The 18,995-nt window shown below is 42.0% G+C and overlaps 1 protein-coding gene across 2 annotated transcripts in view; it reads left to right on the top strand.

Annotated features, from left to right (window-relative positions):
* Window positions 1–207: 207 nt before the first annotated feature.
* The window catches only part of LOC142995333 (protocadherin Fat 3-like), a 62,469-nt gene continuing 43,681 nt past the window's right edge, over window positions 208–18,995 (top strand). Inside the window, exons 1-9 of one of the 2 annotated variants that reach the window (XM_076146337.1) lie at window positions 208–3,515; window positions 4,979–5,299; window positions 6,569–6,630; window positions 9,792–10,106; window positions 10,642–10,852; window positions 13,497–13,565; window positions 15,859–15,998; window positions 17,036–17,311; window positions 18,716–18,926. In XM_076146337.1, the coding sequence (XP_076002452.1) occupies window positions 212–3,515; window positions 4,979–5,299; window positions 6,569–6,630; window positions 9,792–10,106; window positions 10,642–10,852; window positions 13,497–13,565; window positions 15,859–15,998; window positions 17,036–17,311; window positions 18,716–18,926 (4,909 nt within the window). In that variant the 5' untranslated portion in view covers window positions 208–211. The remainder of the gene's footprint in view (window positions 3,516–4,978; window positions 5,300–6,568; window positions 6,631–9,791; window positions 10,107–10,641; window positions 10,853–13,496; window positions 13,566–15,858; window positions 15,999–17,035; window positions 17,312–18,715; window positions 18,927–18,995) is intronic. The other variant, XM_076146346.1, reaches the window with a different exon arrangement.

Genomic DNA, 18,995 nt, shown 5'->3' with positions numbered 1-18,995 from the left:
TCAGAATTCATTTTGGATGCCCCCCTTCCACTGTGCATATCCAATCAATCTCATATGATAAGTAGGTCCAGGAGTTGAAGGGTCAAGATTAAGTCATTTGGATATGTGACATGCCTTTTGTCACTGTAAATCCCAGCCACAGTGACTAACTCTCTCTCTCTCTCTCTCTCTCTCTCTCTCTCTCTCTCTAACAGAATGGAGTGCTGATGGGATGGATATGAACATGGGCCAGTGGGCAGGAATGCGAGCCCCTTTTCTTGGCCTGTCCCTGCTGCTGCTGCTGCTTTTCCATACACTGCCCTGCTGCAGCCGGACCACCCAAGCCCCCCCCCAGGATGGAACTCACTTCAGATTCACTCAGGCTATGTACCATGCTACAGTTTATGAGAACTCAGCAGCACGTACCTATGCCAACAGTAAAGTTAAAATGGGCATCCACCTAGCCCAGCGCTCCTGGGAAATCCGCTACAGAATCATTGCGGGTGATGACGATGGTTTTTTTAAGGCAGAGGAGTATGCCCTTGGTGACTTTTGTTTCTTACGCATAAGGACTAAAGGTGGAAATGCGGCCATTTTAAACCGAGAGATTCAGGATAATTATGTATTGACATTGAAAGCCTCTGTTAAGGGTGAGGCACTCCTTGAAACCTGGACTAAAGTTAGCATCCAGGTCTTGGATATGAACGACCTCAGACCGTTGTTTTCACCGACCACTTATTCTGTCACTATAGCAGAGAGCACTCCTCTCAGGACTAGCATAGCACAAGTTACTGCCACTGATGCAGATATTGGCTCCAATGGGGAGTTTTACTACTTTTTCAAAGATAAAATTGAGCTTTTTGCTGTCCACCCAACTAGTGGAGTGGTTTCCCTCAGTGGGAAACTCAGTGTGGATCAGCAGAACCGATATGACTTAGAAATATTGGCAGTGGACAGGGGCATGAAACTCTATGGAAATAATGGGGTCAGCAGCACAGCCAAGCTTTTTGTCCATATAGAGCATTTGAATCAGCATGCACCAGTCATGAATGTGGTCTTCCACACGCCCTCATGGCAAGATAAAAACCCTGTGTATGCTGTGGTCACTGTGAAAGACCTGGATGAAGGCTTAAATGGAGAAATAGACTCAGTGGGTATTGTTGATGGACACCCTTCAGAGCAATTTTTCATTGAAAGATTTGAGGAAGACAAGTTTGCAATAATAGCCACTGAGTCAGTAGATTGGGAGACGTACGCTTATGGCTGTAACCTGACTTTGCAGGCTAAAGACCGTGGCATCCCACAAAAGCTTTCCGCTGTTGAGGTTGTCCACATTAGGATGAAAATACGTCAAGCTGTACCAGTTCAATTTGAGCAGGATTTGTATGATGTCTGTCTGAATGAAATTTCACCACCAGGCACAATTGTAGCGGCAGTTAAAATCAAGCCAGAACCAGATGATGCTGAATATTTCCTGACACCTTCAGCAGATTCATCTTTTTTCCAAATCAATACTTTAACAGGCGTTATCTCTACTGCGCACTGGTTCACTGAGGGGAATCAGAATGTCTTTAACCTTGAGGTGTCGGAAGTAAGTAGTGAACTCAGAGCTAAACTCCGGATTACTATTGAGGATGCCAATGACAACACCCCAACATTTGCACAGTCGTTGTATGAAGTTTTTGTCAATGAAAGTGTTCTTGTTGGGACCAATGTGCTAACAGTTTCCGCAATGGATGAGGATGAAGGGGAAAATGGATACATAACTTATAGCATTTCTAGCCTTCAGCCTTTACCCTTCATTATCAACCAATTTTCTGGTATCATCAGTACCACTAAAGATTTGGACTTTGAAGCCTCATCAGAGAGCTTTGTATTTGTGGTCAGGGCATCGGACTGGGGGTCCCCTTACAGACGAGAGAGTGAAGTGAATGTAAAAATCCACCTGGAGAATATAAATGATAACCAACCATTGTTTGAGAAGGTAGCATGCCAGGGGATGGTTTCCAGGGATTTCCCTGTGAATGAACTGCTTATGACAATGTCTGCAATTGATATAGATGAGTTAGAGCTTGTGAAATATAAGATTGTATCAGGGAATGATGGGGGATACTTTGACCTCAATTCAGATTCAGGGGTCCTTTTATTGCAACATTCCCTTGCCACAGCCAATCCAAGGAATGGAGTCATCAGCCTTAAAATAATTGCCACAGATGGTGAGAACTTCTCTGACCCTATGTTTGTTAACATCTCGATTATTCATGGGAAATCTTCTAAAAGTTTTAACTGCAAAGAAACCAGGGTAGCCCAAAAGTTAGCTGAAAAATTACTCAAGAAGACCAAAGCCAGCAGCAAGCCCAAAATAGAGGAAGGCTTTATTGACCTTTTTTCTGTAAATCGGCAAACCCCCCAGTTTGACAAAGCTTTCCCCACAGACATTGCAGTACAGGAAGATCTAAAGGTTGGGTCCAGTGTTTTCAAGGTGAATGCTTATGATGGTGACACAGGTTTCAATGGTAAAGTTCTATACTCAATTTCAGGAGGCAACACTGACAGCTGTTTCACAGTTGACATGGACACTGGCCTTATTAGTGTCTTTCTGCCCATGGACAGAGAAAAGAGAGAACATTATCTTCTCAACATAACTATCTATGATCTTGGCCTGCCACAGAAAATGGCCTCTCATTTCCTTACTGTCTATGTAGAAGATGCCAATGATAATGCACCCCAGTTTTTGCACGAAGGAGGCTATACAATTGTCATTCCAGAAAATACTCCCATAGGTACAGATATTATTCAAGTCGAAGCGACTGACAAAGATCTTGGACATAATGGCGAAATAGTTTACTCTCTCTTCACCAGTGCTACCCAGTTTGGTATAAACTACACTAATGGGATTGTGTATGTTGCGGGCCAATTGGACCGGGAGTTTGTCTCTACGTTTAACCTGAAAATAGAGGCACGAGACAATGCAGAGAAAGGGAGCCAAAGGTTTTCTCTGACCTCATTGAAAATCATATTGGAGGATGTGAATGACTGCCCCCCACTGTTCATTCCCAGTGTATACAAAGCCAGAGTTCTGGAAGACCTTCCAATTGGCACTGTTGTGGCTTGGTTGGAAACACAGGATCCAGATCTAGGCTTTGGGGGCCAGGTTCGGTACTCTCTTGCCAATGACTACAATGGAATGTTTGAGGTAGACACGGTCAGTGGCGCTATTCGGCTGACTAAGGAGCTGGACTATGAGACCCAGCAGATCTACAACCTCACTGTGAGGGCTAAGGACAAGGGAAGACCGGTTTCTCTACTTTCTGTCACCTTTGTGGAGTTGGAGGTGGTAGATGTGAATGAAAACCTCTATGCGCCATACTTTTCTGACTTTGCCTTGATAGGATTGGTTAAAGAGAATGCACGAATTGGAACCACCCTACTTCAAATCAGTGCACACGATGAGGACAGTGGGACGGATGGAGAAATCCATTACTCCATTCGTGATGGGAGTGGGCTTGGCCGATTCTCAATTGATGAGGAAACAGGTGAGTTTCTCTGAAGAGTTCTGATTACTGTGCGTGCCCTGCTTATTGATTTTTCTTTTTTTCGTGTGAAAGAGTGGGACGATGTGGAACTCTGGGGAATAAAGAATAACTTTTCCATTCATTTCAATAGGATTTTGAAATTTTCCAAATCGGAATGTTTTGGAAAGAATGAAAGTTATGAAAAAAGGGTTGAAGTCAAATGTGTTCAATATGTATGCTTGAGGTTGTGCAATTGGTTTGTTGTTTCGATGTTGATGTGTGTTCACGCAGTTTAAAGCCAAAAAACAGGTGAAATAATTAAAATAAAGAGTGAAAAAAACATAGGTGATGATTGCGTGGCAGTCACCCCAAATAAAATATGGGTTAGGGTAAGGGTTAGTATTTAGGCATACTAACCTAAAATTATAATAATCTGTATATCAGCGATTTCGACCGAGGGCCCTCTTGTGCCTGGTACACTTATGAGCCACCCTATGCTCAAACATGGTGTTTGTTATGGCCAGACCATGGCTAGCACAGAAGTCCAATAACAAAGCACCACTCTGGTTTGAATCGGGTAGGCCGTTCCTCCCAATTACCCCCCTCCAGGTTTGTCCAGCGTTGCCCACCAGGGCATTGAAGTCTCCCAGTAGAAATGTAGAGTCCCCACGCGGAGCCCCTTCCAGGACTCCACCCAGAGTCTCCAAAAAGGCAGAGTACTCCGAGCTGCTGTTTGGTGCATAAGCACACACAACAGTCCTATGATTCATAATCATGCATCCTTAAAATCTGCAACGACCGAATGTTTTCAACAGCGATAACAGAAATGGTCATAGGCTAGATTTACATGTTCTAAAAATCAATCATGTCATGATATGTGAACTGTTGATAACAGGGCAGAACAGAGAGAAGTAACTATAGCCCGTTGAGTATTTCATCCATCTGGTCATAATTGTTGCATCTTCTGTTTGCCACCAGTGTAACTGTTACATACAGGTAACTTTGCTTTTGTGCTTTTCATTTGGATTGTAAGGCATCAGCATAGTTTGTCAAAGCCCATATCCTCCTGCAGCTGATGAATTCTCACATGCCTTATTATATTATATTTGTCACCGCCAACCTGGAAATGAAACACAAATTTTCATGTCCTACGTAATTACAGAGACATAAAGTCTGTTTCCATTATATATATATTATTGTTGCAAAGTGTCTTTTAACAAAATCTGTCCCAACTAAGTAGTAAAATGTTTTTGCATCACAGTATTTTAAGGTTTTGGGAGTTTGTTTGTATTTCAATAACATTTTTCGCAACTTCAACTTGCTCCACACACAGGTCAATGGAAACTGCCCTTTGACTGGATAGTAAAATCCGAAAACAGACTGACTTGTTTTATGAAAGTAACATGTTTATTATAATCATGATTACGGAGGGACAGGTTTTCCTTTTTTAACTCACTACTCATTTTTCTCATTTCCTCTAACAGGGGTGATTTACACCACAGACATGTTGGACCGTGAGACCAAGGACTCCTATTGGTTAACCGTGTATGCCAGCGACCATGGCGTGGTTCCCCAGTTTACCACTATCGAGGTGTTTGTGCAGGTGGAGGACGTGAACGACAATGCTCCGCTGACTTCAGAGCCATTGTACTGGCCATCTGTAATGGAGAACTCTCCACGTGATGTTTCAGTGATACAGATCCAGGCCCAGGACCCTGACACCACACACACCACCACTGATAGACTCATGTACCGCATCAGCAGCGGAAATCCACAGAATTTCTTTACCATCAATCCCCGAACTGGTGGGTGACAATCTTATCTCAGTATGTCTTGTGCTCGTGTTTGTAAGATGGTGTCAGATGGTTGCATGTAAGGCATGTGAATACCAGTCCAACCCACACCTGTTGTAACTGCCACAGTTGTCATGCATACAAGATGAAGATGAGTTAGCCTCTCAAGGTCAAACGAACGTATTTACGCAGTCGGGTAGTCGGTTTACGTCGACCCCAACCCAGACCCCAACCCTAGCTGAGAGAATCTTTTTTCCACTTTTTCCCAATGTTATTGGACCCAAAGATTGCACTAATTCACAGACTGATCCCCCTCTGTCAGCAAACACTTTTAAAGAAAAGACAGATGAAGAAGAACACCCCTTTTTTTTATCCCAGCAATTCAGATTTCAGATTCATGCAGTTCTACATACATGCATTTTCATGCATTTTACACACAATGCAAACACTACACACAATGCAAACCACACACATCTGAAAATTGCGCCCCCCTCCTACACACACAGACATGCACCAATGGGGGCACCGCAGGCAGCCAGCAGCCAGTGCCCGTGGGGCAGGTTGGGGTTCAGTGCCTTGCTCAAGGGCACCTCAGCAATACCCTGGAGGCAAACTGGCATAGTCGCTTTTTGGTCCACAGGGGACTTGAACAGGCCACCCTCCGGTTCCCAAGCTGAGTCCCCTATGGACTGAGCCACTGCCGCCTTGTATATGTGTGCGATCACATATATTTGAATGTCAGGGGATTGTAGCATGTGTGCATGGTAATACCTGTCTATGTGTGCGCTTGTCCACAGACAGGTATTATGTTACCGAAGGAAAGCAGGACACACCACTACCGTAGTGCAGGCCAGTAGTGTAACATTTATTAAGATAATCTTTATTCTGTGGCACTGATCTAAGCGAAAGATGTACTTTTTGGTACTTACATCATCTTATAAAAAGGTATGAGGTTATTTATGACCTAATCAGTTTAAATGTGAGCATGCACATAGACGGGTATTACTACTCACATACACTATAATCGCTTGGCATTCACACAAGTGTGATCACACGCATAGTGATACATGTGTGCTTTTACTGGCATGTGTGTGCACTTGTGCATATGATGGAGGTCTCTCATTTGTGTGTGAGAGGTGTGTTTATATTCGCATGAAAGTTTCACTAGTGCGTGTGAATGTAACATGGATCTTGTCCTAACAGCACTTGATAGATTTTGGCTTGCTGGCACCTCTATATGTGTGTTTTGTCTCCTGTAAGTTTCTTTGTCATCTGTCTTAGGTTTGATCACCACAACTTCTAGGAAACTGGATCGTGAACAACAAACAGAACATGTGTTAGAGGTAAGGACACTGTGTGTATGGGTGTGGGGGTGTGTGTGTGTGTGCCGGGATGATGACACATTTTGATTCGCTGCTACCCGCCATCATCATGATGTTTGAGACTTCTTCAAATGAAGAACACAAAACAATCTTTGATAGCTTGGACATACTTTCATCAGGGACAATGATGACATACAGCATGGTTTGTAGTCCTTGCTGCAGCCACCGGGAGGGGATGTATCTCCCCTCTATGACATAACCTCTCATGACATCACACACCATACCAACAGTGAATTTTGGAGGTGGTAACATCATGATGTGGGGCTGTTTTTCAGCAAGCTATAACTCTATATAGTTGAAGAAAGGATGATTGAAAAACTTACCGAAACAGTCTCTATAAATATCTGCCGCAATCTACCAGGATGACGAAGATGAAACAAGGGTGGATATTTCAGAAAGTCTTGAAGCTGTCATTACCAACAAAGGCTTTTGTACAGTATTAACTATCATTTTATATTATTACACATAACTTGGTGTCTTTGTATTCATGCATTACATGGTTGTTACCAACATCTCGTGAAAATTTCATGTCAATAGCACCTTTAGAAATCTATTAATATATTATATACTTATTTTACCCGCTGTAAATACATATTTATCACCCCCCCTTAAAAGAACAAACAAGCAAACAAAAGACAAACAGACTAACCATTAACAAAACAGAAATAGAAAATCCATCACTTTGACTTTGACTTCAAATCCATCCTGTCTACACATTAATCATTAACCTTGCTCCGCTACTGCTGCTTGATGCTCAGGAGATAGTAGCACTGAAAGCTTTTCGCAGATGGTGAATACATGAAAGAGTTCTTCATTCAAATATCAGTGCATCTATTCTCAGTTGAAAACAAAACAGAGATAGTTCCAACATCAGTCGGTCAGTAAACTCATTTACCTGTGATGAGGACGTGAATGACATTGAGCAGACAGAGGTGCTGTGCAGGTATATGAACTCTGATGGGCCAAATGGAACAGAACTTCTCCACTTGACAATTGTTCAGTTTCCCATCCCATCCCTCAACAAAAATAACACAATTTTTTTAAAACTCTTCTTAATTGTAGTTCTATAATTTCTTAAATGCAATTCTATTATTTCAATGGAAATGCAGAGTAAAAGTGATAATTCAAATAATCATGTCTAGCCCACAGATTCCCAACATAACATAAATATGTAACAGGATCAGAAGATACCTGAAAAGTAAAACATGCAGCAACGTGCCAAAGTGTAGCACAGGAGTTCTGATTACACAATGCTCCTTTAGAGTTAACACGCAACAATGTATAGGTTACACAAAGCATAACGTGGGAGTTCTGGCTACAGAAGTCTTCTTAAAGTTAACATGTAACGATGGGCATAGTGCACAAAGTATAACGTGGTAGTTCTGGTTGCAGAATGCTTCTTGAACTCTTTGCTGCTCCACCTTAAGTATCCAAACTAAACAAAGGTTCATAAAATACCGAGCATCTGTGAAGTGACTTTTTGTAGTCGAAGTGAATGATTACCCTGCTCTGGTCCTGAGAAAACGTTGATCGGTCCTTGTTTCTGCTGAGTGAGCACATCACTTGATGAGGAGAGCTGTGATATTACCACTTTAATTTTCCTGAATGTGTCTGAGATATTTCCCAGTTGCTCTGAAATCACAGATACAGTATGTCACATAGAAACAAAATTATGCAATTTGCACTCATATGGCAGAAAGGATATAGAAAATAATCAAGATCCTAGAAGAATAGATCAAGCCTTGAGAACCAGATAATGCGTTTCGCCACAAGTTAATTGATTAACAGACCCCCAAATGGTGAAGAGTGTTATCAGCCCCCTGTTCCTCGGAGGATGTTGTTTAACATTATAAACATTATAAACAATCAGCAGGAGCCATAACCATGGTTGTAAATGCAAGCCAAAAAAGTTGACCCCACAATCTTCATCACTGGCCTCTTCATTTACCTCTTACAATTTTATTGATAGCTCATTTACAATGTGTAGTAATGTTGATAGTCTCATTAAGGCTCAATAGAATGTATTTCCTTTATTATTAGGCTAAAATATGCTTTGCAGCTCCAGATAGATTTTCTTTTCTCTCTCTTTCTATCACAGCCCATTTTGTTTAAGAGAACAGGTGTTTAATGGAGCTCATCTTGTACTGGGTCTCCATTAATCTGTGAAGTCATGCTCAATAGACTCATTCCCAAAATCCCAAATATCTTACCCTCTTCCAACCAGGAGTAGACCAAATACCCTGTGGTGCTAAATACTAGATTTGGTATCAATTTGAGAAAACATTTTAGATTTGTATCTCCCTTAAGTCCAGTTTGTAACAACCACCTGTTACTTCCACCTTTTTTGCATTCCTCCTTTTCAATATGGCATAAAATGTGAAATGCATGCAACATGTTGATGAATAAAGTATCTTATCTTATCTTAAATGGGTATACTGTACAATGTTTTTTTTTTATTTGAAGTCAGGTGGCAGTTTTAACAGCTTTTCCAATCTGTCATCACAACTTGGATTGCCTGCAAACCACTTATTTAAGTAATGCTTTTCCATACCAAACTGAGGTACAATGTTCAGGAGTCTCTTGTTAGCACAGTCCGCTTGACACTTTTGCGCTTCATTCATTTCTTGGCTTTTGAGAAAGTTTGGTCCATGTGGCTTTGCAGGGGTTCAAATTGTTGAGTTCTAACTTCCTGGAATTTCTAGCCAATAATTAAACTCAATTCATAGTCACTTACTCCATTAAAAGGTGATGATTCGCACCCACAAACTAAACTAGGGCTAGAACTATGCTGCTTCAACAACAGAGGCAGTTGTGGATCAACCAAATGTAAAGTGGAGCTCTAATGACTCATTGGTGACACAACCAACCATAGGACCAATCGCAGCCACTATTCTTTTTCATAAGTTCAGTTGTATGTGTGGTGACAGTATGTAAGTATGCGTCAATTTAAAGAATGTTTTTTAGTGTTCGAGTCTTTCATTTCATTTTTGTTCATGGATCTTTAAAATATTGTGTTTTATGTTGATATAAATCAAACACAAAGTTATATTTGCCGAAAATGCTGCCTTTGTCTGTGAGTGTGTAAAGCGAGAGTTGTATGCATATGTCTCGCTGACCTGTAGGTGCTGGTGTCAGATGGTGGCCCTAGTCCCAGGCAGACAACTGTGTGGGTGATGGTCCAGGTCGTGGATGAAAATGACAACAAGCCAATATTTCCTGAGAAAGTCTACCAACTCAAACTGCCAGAACGGGAACGCAGGAAGAAGGGGGAGCCGATTTATCGTGTGTTCGCCTATGACCGTGATGATGGACCCAATAGTGACCTTTCCTACAGCATTGTGGATGGCAATGCGGATGGGAAGTTCTTCATTGACCCCAAGACTGCAGTGGTGTCATCACGCAAGGCCTTCACTGCTGGGAGCTACGATATCCTGACTGTACGGAAGCTTCCCTCTCTTATTCAATCTATGTTCACAGCTTTTTTTAGCTTTTCAAGACTATTTCTCTGAAGTCCAGACCAGTAACAACTCCTGATTTTGTTGATCTCCTGATTGAGTTGTAACTGAATCTTTGTGGTACTTTGTGTACAATATCACATTTGATGCATGATGAATCTACATCTGGAAAGAAGGAAAGATGTTATCAATGTGTCCATCTGATTGATTTATAGATGCGGGTTGTAGCACCATCACATTGTTTAATTTTGGCCCTGGATGCTTGACACAGAGTTTTATTGCAATGTGTCCTTGTTTGCAAGAAAATTGTCCTTTGTGGATGTGTTACACACTGCAATCTAGGACTACTGTTCAAAATAAAATGGAAAACATTAATATGGTCTGCATTTTCAAGCATGCACAGACTAGAGAGGAATTTCAGGGCGTGCAAGATTAAAAAAAACACTTTCATCAATGATGAAGGATATCATCTGTCTTTCTTTTTTTTAATTGTGAGAACTCTGTTTCTCTTTTGCAGATCAAAGCAACAGATAACGGCCGTCCTCAGAAATCCTCCACAGCTCGGCTCCACATTGAGTGGATCCATCGTCCTCTACCCTCTGCTCTGCCACTGCTCTTTGATGAGCCCTTCTACAACTTCACTGTCATGGAAAATGACAAGGTGGCTGAGATTGTCGGTGTGGTCTCTGTGAGGCAGCGTTCAGCCCACATGTGGTTTGGCATCACAGGTAAAATTGGCATTAGATGAGGACGAACTGTTTGTGTGTTCCGTGAGGCTGAACAATCCTGGCTTTGTGCATCTTTGAGTTGTAGATGAACATATGAGTAGTATTTTTGTACCCTTAAATGTCTGACACTAAAACTGGCACTTGGACACTGAGCATATTCTTGCTTTAGCGTCAAACCATCAGCTTTGTTCAAGTGTATGCATGAAGTCAAAGCTCTTCAAAACTTTGTATTTGAGCTGCACACAACTATAAAATACAAACTAAAAAGTTAAGAAGTTGTATGATTTTATCCTTCAAACTCCAGCTATGAAATTAAATTTAGCAAGTAATGCCTCTGGTCCATTTAAGGATTGAACACATTATGCAACAAAACAGGATTTACAATTGTATTAAGTACTCTTCCTGATAACTATTTCAGGGCTCAATGTAGAGTAAAGATATGTGCAAGTTGTAGGAGAAAGAAAGCAATACTACTGTGTTTGCACTTGTAGTTGGGACACCATCTCCCAAATTAATGAATTAATTTATTAATTTGGGAGGAAATTAATCAAACTCAATTAAGACAATTCAATCAATTCAATCTCATATCTAAAGTAGCCAACTCTCTGTCACATTGACCCTTTTGCACTCTACTTTAAAGAAATGTACACAGACAAACCATTACTAATAAACAAAAGTTTATTACTAAGTAAATGGACTAGCAACTGAAATAAAGGTGAAGCAGAATCAACACATGAAATGTACTGAAATCTTATTAACAATAAACTAGGTAACTAAGACTCTAAAAGGAAAAGGTGCAACATAAAAACCACACACAGCACATTTACACATTCTGCTGGCAACAGTTTTTTTAGTCTGTTGTCTATGTATTTATTACTCTGTAACATCTGCCTGACAGCAGCAGTTCACGGTGTGGTGGGTCCTTCAGGATGCCATGAGCTTTCTTGAGACACAAGGAACTGTGGGCAGCCAATGATCTTCTAGGCGGTGGTGCTGGCAAACCAGACAAAGAGTCTCTGTAATGCCTTTTTAACCAGCACTCAGGTGTTCGTGCTCCAGGTCAAGGGATGAGGAATGATATGTGAGGGACCTACTCTCACTTGCGTTTAGACAATCCGGAGGCAGAGAAAGTGAGACAGGCCCAGATCTGTCAAGTTCATTACCAGCCTGTGAGGGAGGATGGTGTTGAATGCAGAGCTTAACTCCACAATGGGCGGCAGTAGCTCAGTCCGCTGGGCCGGACTGAGGAGGGTCGCCGGTTCAAGTCCCCCGTGTGGACCAAGTAAGCAGACTGGTAGCTAGTTAGTTGCCAGTTTGCGTCCAGAGCACTGCCGAGGTGCACATGAGCAAGGCACCGAACCCCCAACTGCTCCACGGGCGCCGAAAAATGGCTGCCCTGCACCCCCTCTGTAGTGCATGTGTTTGTGTGTGTGATATGTAGGGGGTGCAAGACAAATTTCAATTGTGTGTGATTGCTGTCAGTTGCATGCAAAATGACTTAAATAAACTATCTCTCTCTCACAAAGAGCAGCCTCGTCGCTCCCCTGCTGCTCTAGGTGGGTCAGGGCAGTGTGGAGAGTTGTGGCTATGGCATCTGTTAGCTCTGTAGTCAAACTGGTGTGTGTCAAAGGTGGTTGGAAGGCCTAAGATGATGTGACTCCGGACCAGTTTCTCAAAACACTATATATTCACAGATGTAAGTGACAGGTCTGTTGTCATTCAGGCTGCTAACAGTGGTCTATTTAGGCAGTGGGACTATAGTGGATGATTTCAGGCAGGGTGGGATGGTGATGAGGGTGAATTGGGATAGGGACTGGTTGAAGACCTTGGTGAAGACCCCCACCAGGTCCGGTTTACTGCCCATCTAGAGACGCCATCAGGCCCTAGATGGCCCCAGGTTCCTTGGGTTCACCGCACCCAGTGTGCACCTCACCTCATGGTCCTCCACCGTGAGGATGTGGCTGCTGTGGGCTGGTGGATGTGACGTGGCTGCCACCGGTGAACCCTTGAAGCAAGCAATATAAGAATTATATAAGCACAATTCAGTGTAGTACTATTTGTGAGAATCTCTCTCCTGGAGCAGCAGGTAGTTAGGAAAGCAGTCTAGGTAAGCAGATAGGCCGATGATGTTGCAAGGGGGTGCAGCTTGGCAATGTGGATGGTTGGAAGTTAGTTGGGAATTGGAAAATGGCAGGGTGTGAAGGAGGTGGCTGAGAGGGTCTGCCATGGGGGGGAAGATGGGAGAGGGGAGGGAGGCGTGAGCAGATGGCAGAGAGATCCACAGAGCCCTCCAAGTGGACACACCCCTCTGGGCGTGCAGCCGTCTACTGTTGAGACAGCTCAGGAGCCACAGAGCTGGAAAAAAGTTGACCTATTGTCATATGAAATTGAGGGGTAAAGAAGGATAGAGGGGGAAAACTGTAAAAAAGACTATCTGTTATTACAGATTATTTATAATTATTACAATTAGGTTTTACATATTTGCAGTGGAGCAGCCCCTATGCAAATATTATATAGAAGTATATAGAAATGTATATTTTAGGGGTAGTTCACCTCTTCCTATCTTCCTCCATCGGTCCTGTCTGTTCTTATTGTCTGTCTCAATTCTCTTTCCTTTCTCTTCCTAATGCTTTGTGCCTGGAAGAGCCCAGGTCTTTCCAGGAGATGTTCTATATTCTGCACAACGCTTGTGACAGGAACTGTTCCTCAGAAGGTATCTTGTTTCCAACTTTCCTAACCTTCATAACTTTCTTTTTTGTGTCCTTTCCTTTCCTTTTTGTCGGTGCTCAATGTTCACCCTTGTTTCCTCATTCATCAGTTGTGACATAGTAATGGATTTGTTCTTATTCTGTGAGTAAGGAAAACAATTTGTGAAAATTGAGGGAATGTGTCCATCTTGTCTCCAATTGTGTCCATCGAATTTCTCAAGAAAAAGTTTGTACATTTATGAAATTGTAGGGAGAACTACAAAAAAAACAAAAAAACCTTTGTTGGACATTCTTTAAGTTAGAAATGTTTGACTTGAACAACATTATGATAATATATAGTAGAATATATTATATAAATTCTTAGTTAAATATTTTTATTGAAGACAGCATTTGACATGACAATGAGCATGGACTTATGAGACATTATTGGAGATTGGTTTTATACACAGAGAGAGGGAGAAAGGGGAAAAAAGAAAGAAACATTAAGGAGAACAAGGATGTCATACACGTGAATTAGGTGCATAAGTAGACAAAGCAAAGGTGACATAGCACAGCCTGTGACTTGTACAGTTGGGTTGTAAAGGTAGTGAATGATAATTAGTATAGTTATTGCTGGTGACTTACCAGCAAATAATTGAAATATGTATGGCGCCATGCTAGGTGGCAGCCTGTCGCAGCAGCTCCCGTTAGTGTTTGTAGATTTTGCGTCTTTATGTCACTTTATACTCTTTTTTTGTTGTCTTTTTCAGCAATTTATTTGCCTTGAATTAATGGCAATAGCTACTTTTGTTTTGTTTGTTCTCGTGTTTTAGTGTTGAATTGAGAGTTGCATTGAGCGGTGTTGGTCCATTGACTTGCGGAGCGAGGCCCCACTCGAAGGACATTGTTATTTGTTTAGGAAGCTGAGATCTTTCAATGTGTGCAGCAAGATGTTGGCAATGTTCTATCAGTCACTGCACTTTATTATGCTGTTGTCTGCTGGGGGAGCAGCATCGGAGACTGGCTCCGTAGTTGGTTGCAAACCAGATACTTTTGGGACTGTGGAGAAGAGGTCACTAAACAAACTGTTATCCATCATGGATAAATCTGATCATCCTCTCCATCACCTACTCGACAGACAGCGGAGCTCCTTCTCTAAGAGACTGATCCAGCTTTGCTGTCACAAGGACAGATACAGGAGATCCTTCATGCATGCTGCTATGTCCCTTACAACTCCTCACCACTGTCTGATAGAGAACACTCTACCCCATAGTCTTTGTTTAGGTCACATCCAATCTTCCCTTTTATGAATATTTTGCGTTTTTACTACTTTATTTTGTTTATGACTGTGTTTTTGTCTACTACTGTGTGTGTTGTGTTTTCATTTATACTAGCGTAACTTTTTCTGGAATGCTGCTGTGACAGAACAATTTCCCAGTTTAGGATCAATAAAGTCTGTCTGTCTGTCTGTCTGTCTGTCTGTCTGTCTTACCAAAGTTGTTCTGTACCAAAGTGATAATTCATATGATATGTTACATGGATCTATGTGTAACACATTCCCTTATGGCACATGTGTCAAACTCAAGGCGAGAGCAAATTAAATGTCTATGCTGCTTATAAGCGTGCATTGTCCATAAACTACATTTCCCACAATGCATGTCGTTTGTGACCCACGGAGTGACGGCATCCCGCCACTAAAAATGCAGCGTTTCCACATCAGCGTCAGATCAGCATTTACCGAAGGTGATTTGCTGGGGATATATTCTCTGATACTTTAGTACAGGGGTGGGGAATCTCCGGCCCGCGGGCCCGGCCGCAATTTGCTCCACAAATTTTGAAGCGCGCACACCCAGCTAACCCTATCTTTAACTTTTTTACTGATAATTAATATTTTGTCAACAGATAATCAGGCATTATTTAAATAACATTTGTTAGGCATTTAGACAACGACTCAAGTCTGGGGAATAGGGAATCATTGTACAAACATCATAATAAAGGAGCAGATTTACAGGAAGAAAATCTGATTATTCTCACTTCTGAGGTTATAGCTTGAATTACGAAGAAATTAAGTAATTTTAATTTAAACTTTGGGATATTTCATCCTGTAACAAAACATTTCCAGGCCTAGACAACATATATTTTTTGATTGTAGAAAATCCCAGCAAAGTGAACAAATGTCATCAGATGTCATATGTCAAATACTATTGTAATTTGACATTTGGCAACAAACAAAAAACTATGTGTAGTTGCTGTGTGTTGTGAGTGTGTATGATCAATCCTTGTCCTTTTTTGACACTGTATGTTTCTCCTGTGGAGCAGGTGGGAACAACGACAGTGTGTTTGATGTAGAGAAGACTATTGGCACCATCATCATTGCCAAGCCTCTGGATGCTGAAAAGAACTCCTTCTACAACCTGACAGTGCTGTCCACAGATGGTACCAACACTGCATACACACAGGTACTTGGGCTAAAGTGTATATTTTAGTATTCAGTATTAATCCTCTATTTTAACATGTCGAATGTATCAATCATTCAAACAACGTTGTGTAGCACTTTTCCCCTTACACCGATCAGCCATCCCGTTATGTTTTATATCTTTGGTCTATTCAGAGCTCATAGCATTCACACTGCACACTGCAAAAATGCAGCCTTAATGGGTACTTTCTGTTGACCGCAAAATGCAAGGCAATGCAAATGCAACGATAACGCTTTTTCGTAACGCACTTAATGTTGGTAACTGGTACTATGTGTTATTGGAAGTGCCAATAAGAAAAATTAATTATAAACGGAACTCAATGAAGTGGAACTGCTTTTTTTGGATCAATGCGCGTCACAGTGTTTTTTCTCCGTCTTTAGCCCCAGAATTCAGAGGTGTGGCAGCACTTCCTACCGACAGACAATACTGTGACAGTGTGAGCTTGCTTGTGACCATAACTTATTATTGATTTTAAATGTCACAATGCTGGTGGCTAAATATTTGATTACAATAAAACAAGCATGTTTACATGTGGCCAGACCCGCAATTTGTGCATCCGTGGCATTTGTGTCTCCTAGTTAGGGTCTATTGAATATTTTAATTAAAGACATGACATGACAATAAGCCTACAGTTGTGGGACATTTTGTAGATAGTTATTTTCTATACAGAGACAAGAGGAGAAACGATAAAGAGAAAAAGGGAAGAAATATTGATTGGGACCTAGGAAATGTGGTACACATGTAGACAAAATGCATTTGGAGACAAGGAAACAGTGACTTGAGCTAATAACTTATACAGTCGGGTTGTATAGGTGGTGATAATAAAGTTATTGGTGATGAATAATTGTGTTCGGAGTGATATTAGTGAAGTCACTAATTTTGTAAGTTGGTTCCCCCAGTTAATTTAAATATATTTGTCGGCATTCGTATTTCAACCTATTCAACCCTTATCATAAGGTCATTGCCATTATTGACATTTTCTTTTTCCAACCTATCATTCTCTCTCACACTCTCTCCAGGTTTATGTCACTGTACTGGACAACAATGATAATGCCCCTGTCTTATCCCAGTCCACCTATGATGTCACCATCACTGAAGACATACCGCCCGACACTGAAGTACTCCAGGTTCTAGCATTGGACCGTGATGAGCATCATCAGCTGATCTACTCTCTGCAGAGCTCTATTGACCCAAGTAGCCTGGTTTTGTTCCGCATCCAACCCACGACGGGGACCATCTACACCACCCAGAGGCTGGACCATGAGACTTGTACCCAGCACATACTCACTGTAATGGTAAGACCTATCTTCTCCTGAGGTAATTAAATTCACGTCTCTGTCAGTGACCTATATGTTGAGGTGTTTCCACACCTGCATGGTTTAGACAAAGTTACAAACAAGGAATAGAACACTAAAGTCGACACAAGAACTTGGTTTCCTTAACTCGTTGTTAGAAACCAGCCAAGATAGTTCACAAAAATCCAGCAGAGAACAAAGATCAGGCTAAGTCACAGGTCAGAGTGACAAGCAGAGGTAAGCACAAGGACATATCAACAGCTAAGGTACACGCTGTAAGGGCTAGGATGGCTTGAAAATACAAAGCAAAGATAAAATATCAGGTAGGATAGACAAGAATATGCTGCAGGGATGGTTCAGTGGGAAAGCAGCAGCTGGGCAGGAGGGAAACGACAGGGCATCTGTAATGAAAGTTATGATGAAAACACTGAGGTTCACAAGTTGTAATTGAATGTGAGAATGAAAGTACATGACAGTCCAGCTTCAATACAGCAACACAACTACACTAAACTAAAACAACTTCAGAAAAAGCTTATTGGCCTGGTCACAAACAAGTTCTGGAGTGGTCTGTTCGTGGTGTGGTGAGGTGTGACGATAGAAACTTCTCTATGTCTGAACCACCTACAGGCAATCTATTGATTCACTGATTGATTAAAAACATAAAGCGTGTGGTTATCTTTGATTCTTCATATCAAATAATTTGTATGGTAATACAGATATAACCAGATGGTGATGGAGAAGGTGAGGATGGACTCAATGATGGCTGAGTAGAAGTGCACCATCATTGTCTTTGGCAGGTGGAACTTCTTCAGCTGCCGCAGGAAGAACATCCTCTGCTGTGCTTTCTTGGTGAGGGAGCTGATGTTGAGCTCCCATTTGAGGTCCTTAGAGATAATGGATCCCAGGAAGTGAAAGGACTCCACAGTGTCTACTGGGGAGTCACACAGAATGAAGGGGGCGGGTGGGGCTGCGTTCAGCCGAAAATCCACAATCTCCAGATTGTTCTGCATGCACCAGTTTACCACACGGTCAATCTTCCGCCTGTAGGTGGACTCATCCCCACCAGAAATGAGTACAATGAGGGTTGTGTCGTCCGCAAACTTCAGGAGCCTGACCAACTGATGACTGGAGGTGCAGTCGTTGGTGTACAAGGGGTAGAGCAGAGGGGAAAGAACGCAGCCCTGAGGGGAACCGTTGCTGATGGTGCGTGAGTCAGAGACGTGTTTCCCCAGCTTTAAGGGCTGCTTCCTGTCGTGAGTCTGTGATCCACCTGCAGGTGGAGTCAGGCCCGTGTAGCTGAGAGAGCTTGTCCTTCAGCAGTGATGGGATGATTCTGATAATATTCTTAGTCATATTGAACGGTGTGTTGCCATTAAGTCTGTTTGTTGCATCTTTCTTCCACAGGTGAAAGACCAAGAATTCCCATACAGAAAGAACCTGGCTCGTGTTTTAATAGAAGTGGAAGATATAAATGACCATGTGCCCATCTTTACCAGTGCTCTGTATAAAGGCTCTGTGTATGAATCAGCGGCTGCTGGTTCAGCTGTGGTTCAGGTGACAGCGTTGGACAAAGACAAAGGCGAGAATGCAGAGCTGCACTACTCGATTGAAGCAGGTAGGCACCTCTGACAATTAAATAATGCCTCATGCATTGGAATGTTTTTAATGCTTTCAAGTCACAGAT

This window comes from Genypterus blacodes, unplaced genomic scaffold (genome assembly GCF_046128005.1).
Source record: "Genypterus blacodes isolate CSIRO-AG114 ecotype Tasmania unplaced genomic scaffold, CSIRO-AGI_Gbla_v1 ptg000003l_1, whole genome shotgun sequence".
NCBI classification, from domain to species: domain Eukaryota; kingdom Metazoa; phylum Chordata; class Actinopteri; order Ophidiiformes; family Ophidiidae; genus Genypterus; species Genypterus blacodes.
This window is presented reverse-complemented; position numbering and strand designations above follow the sequence as displayed.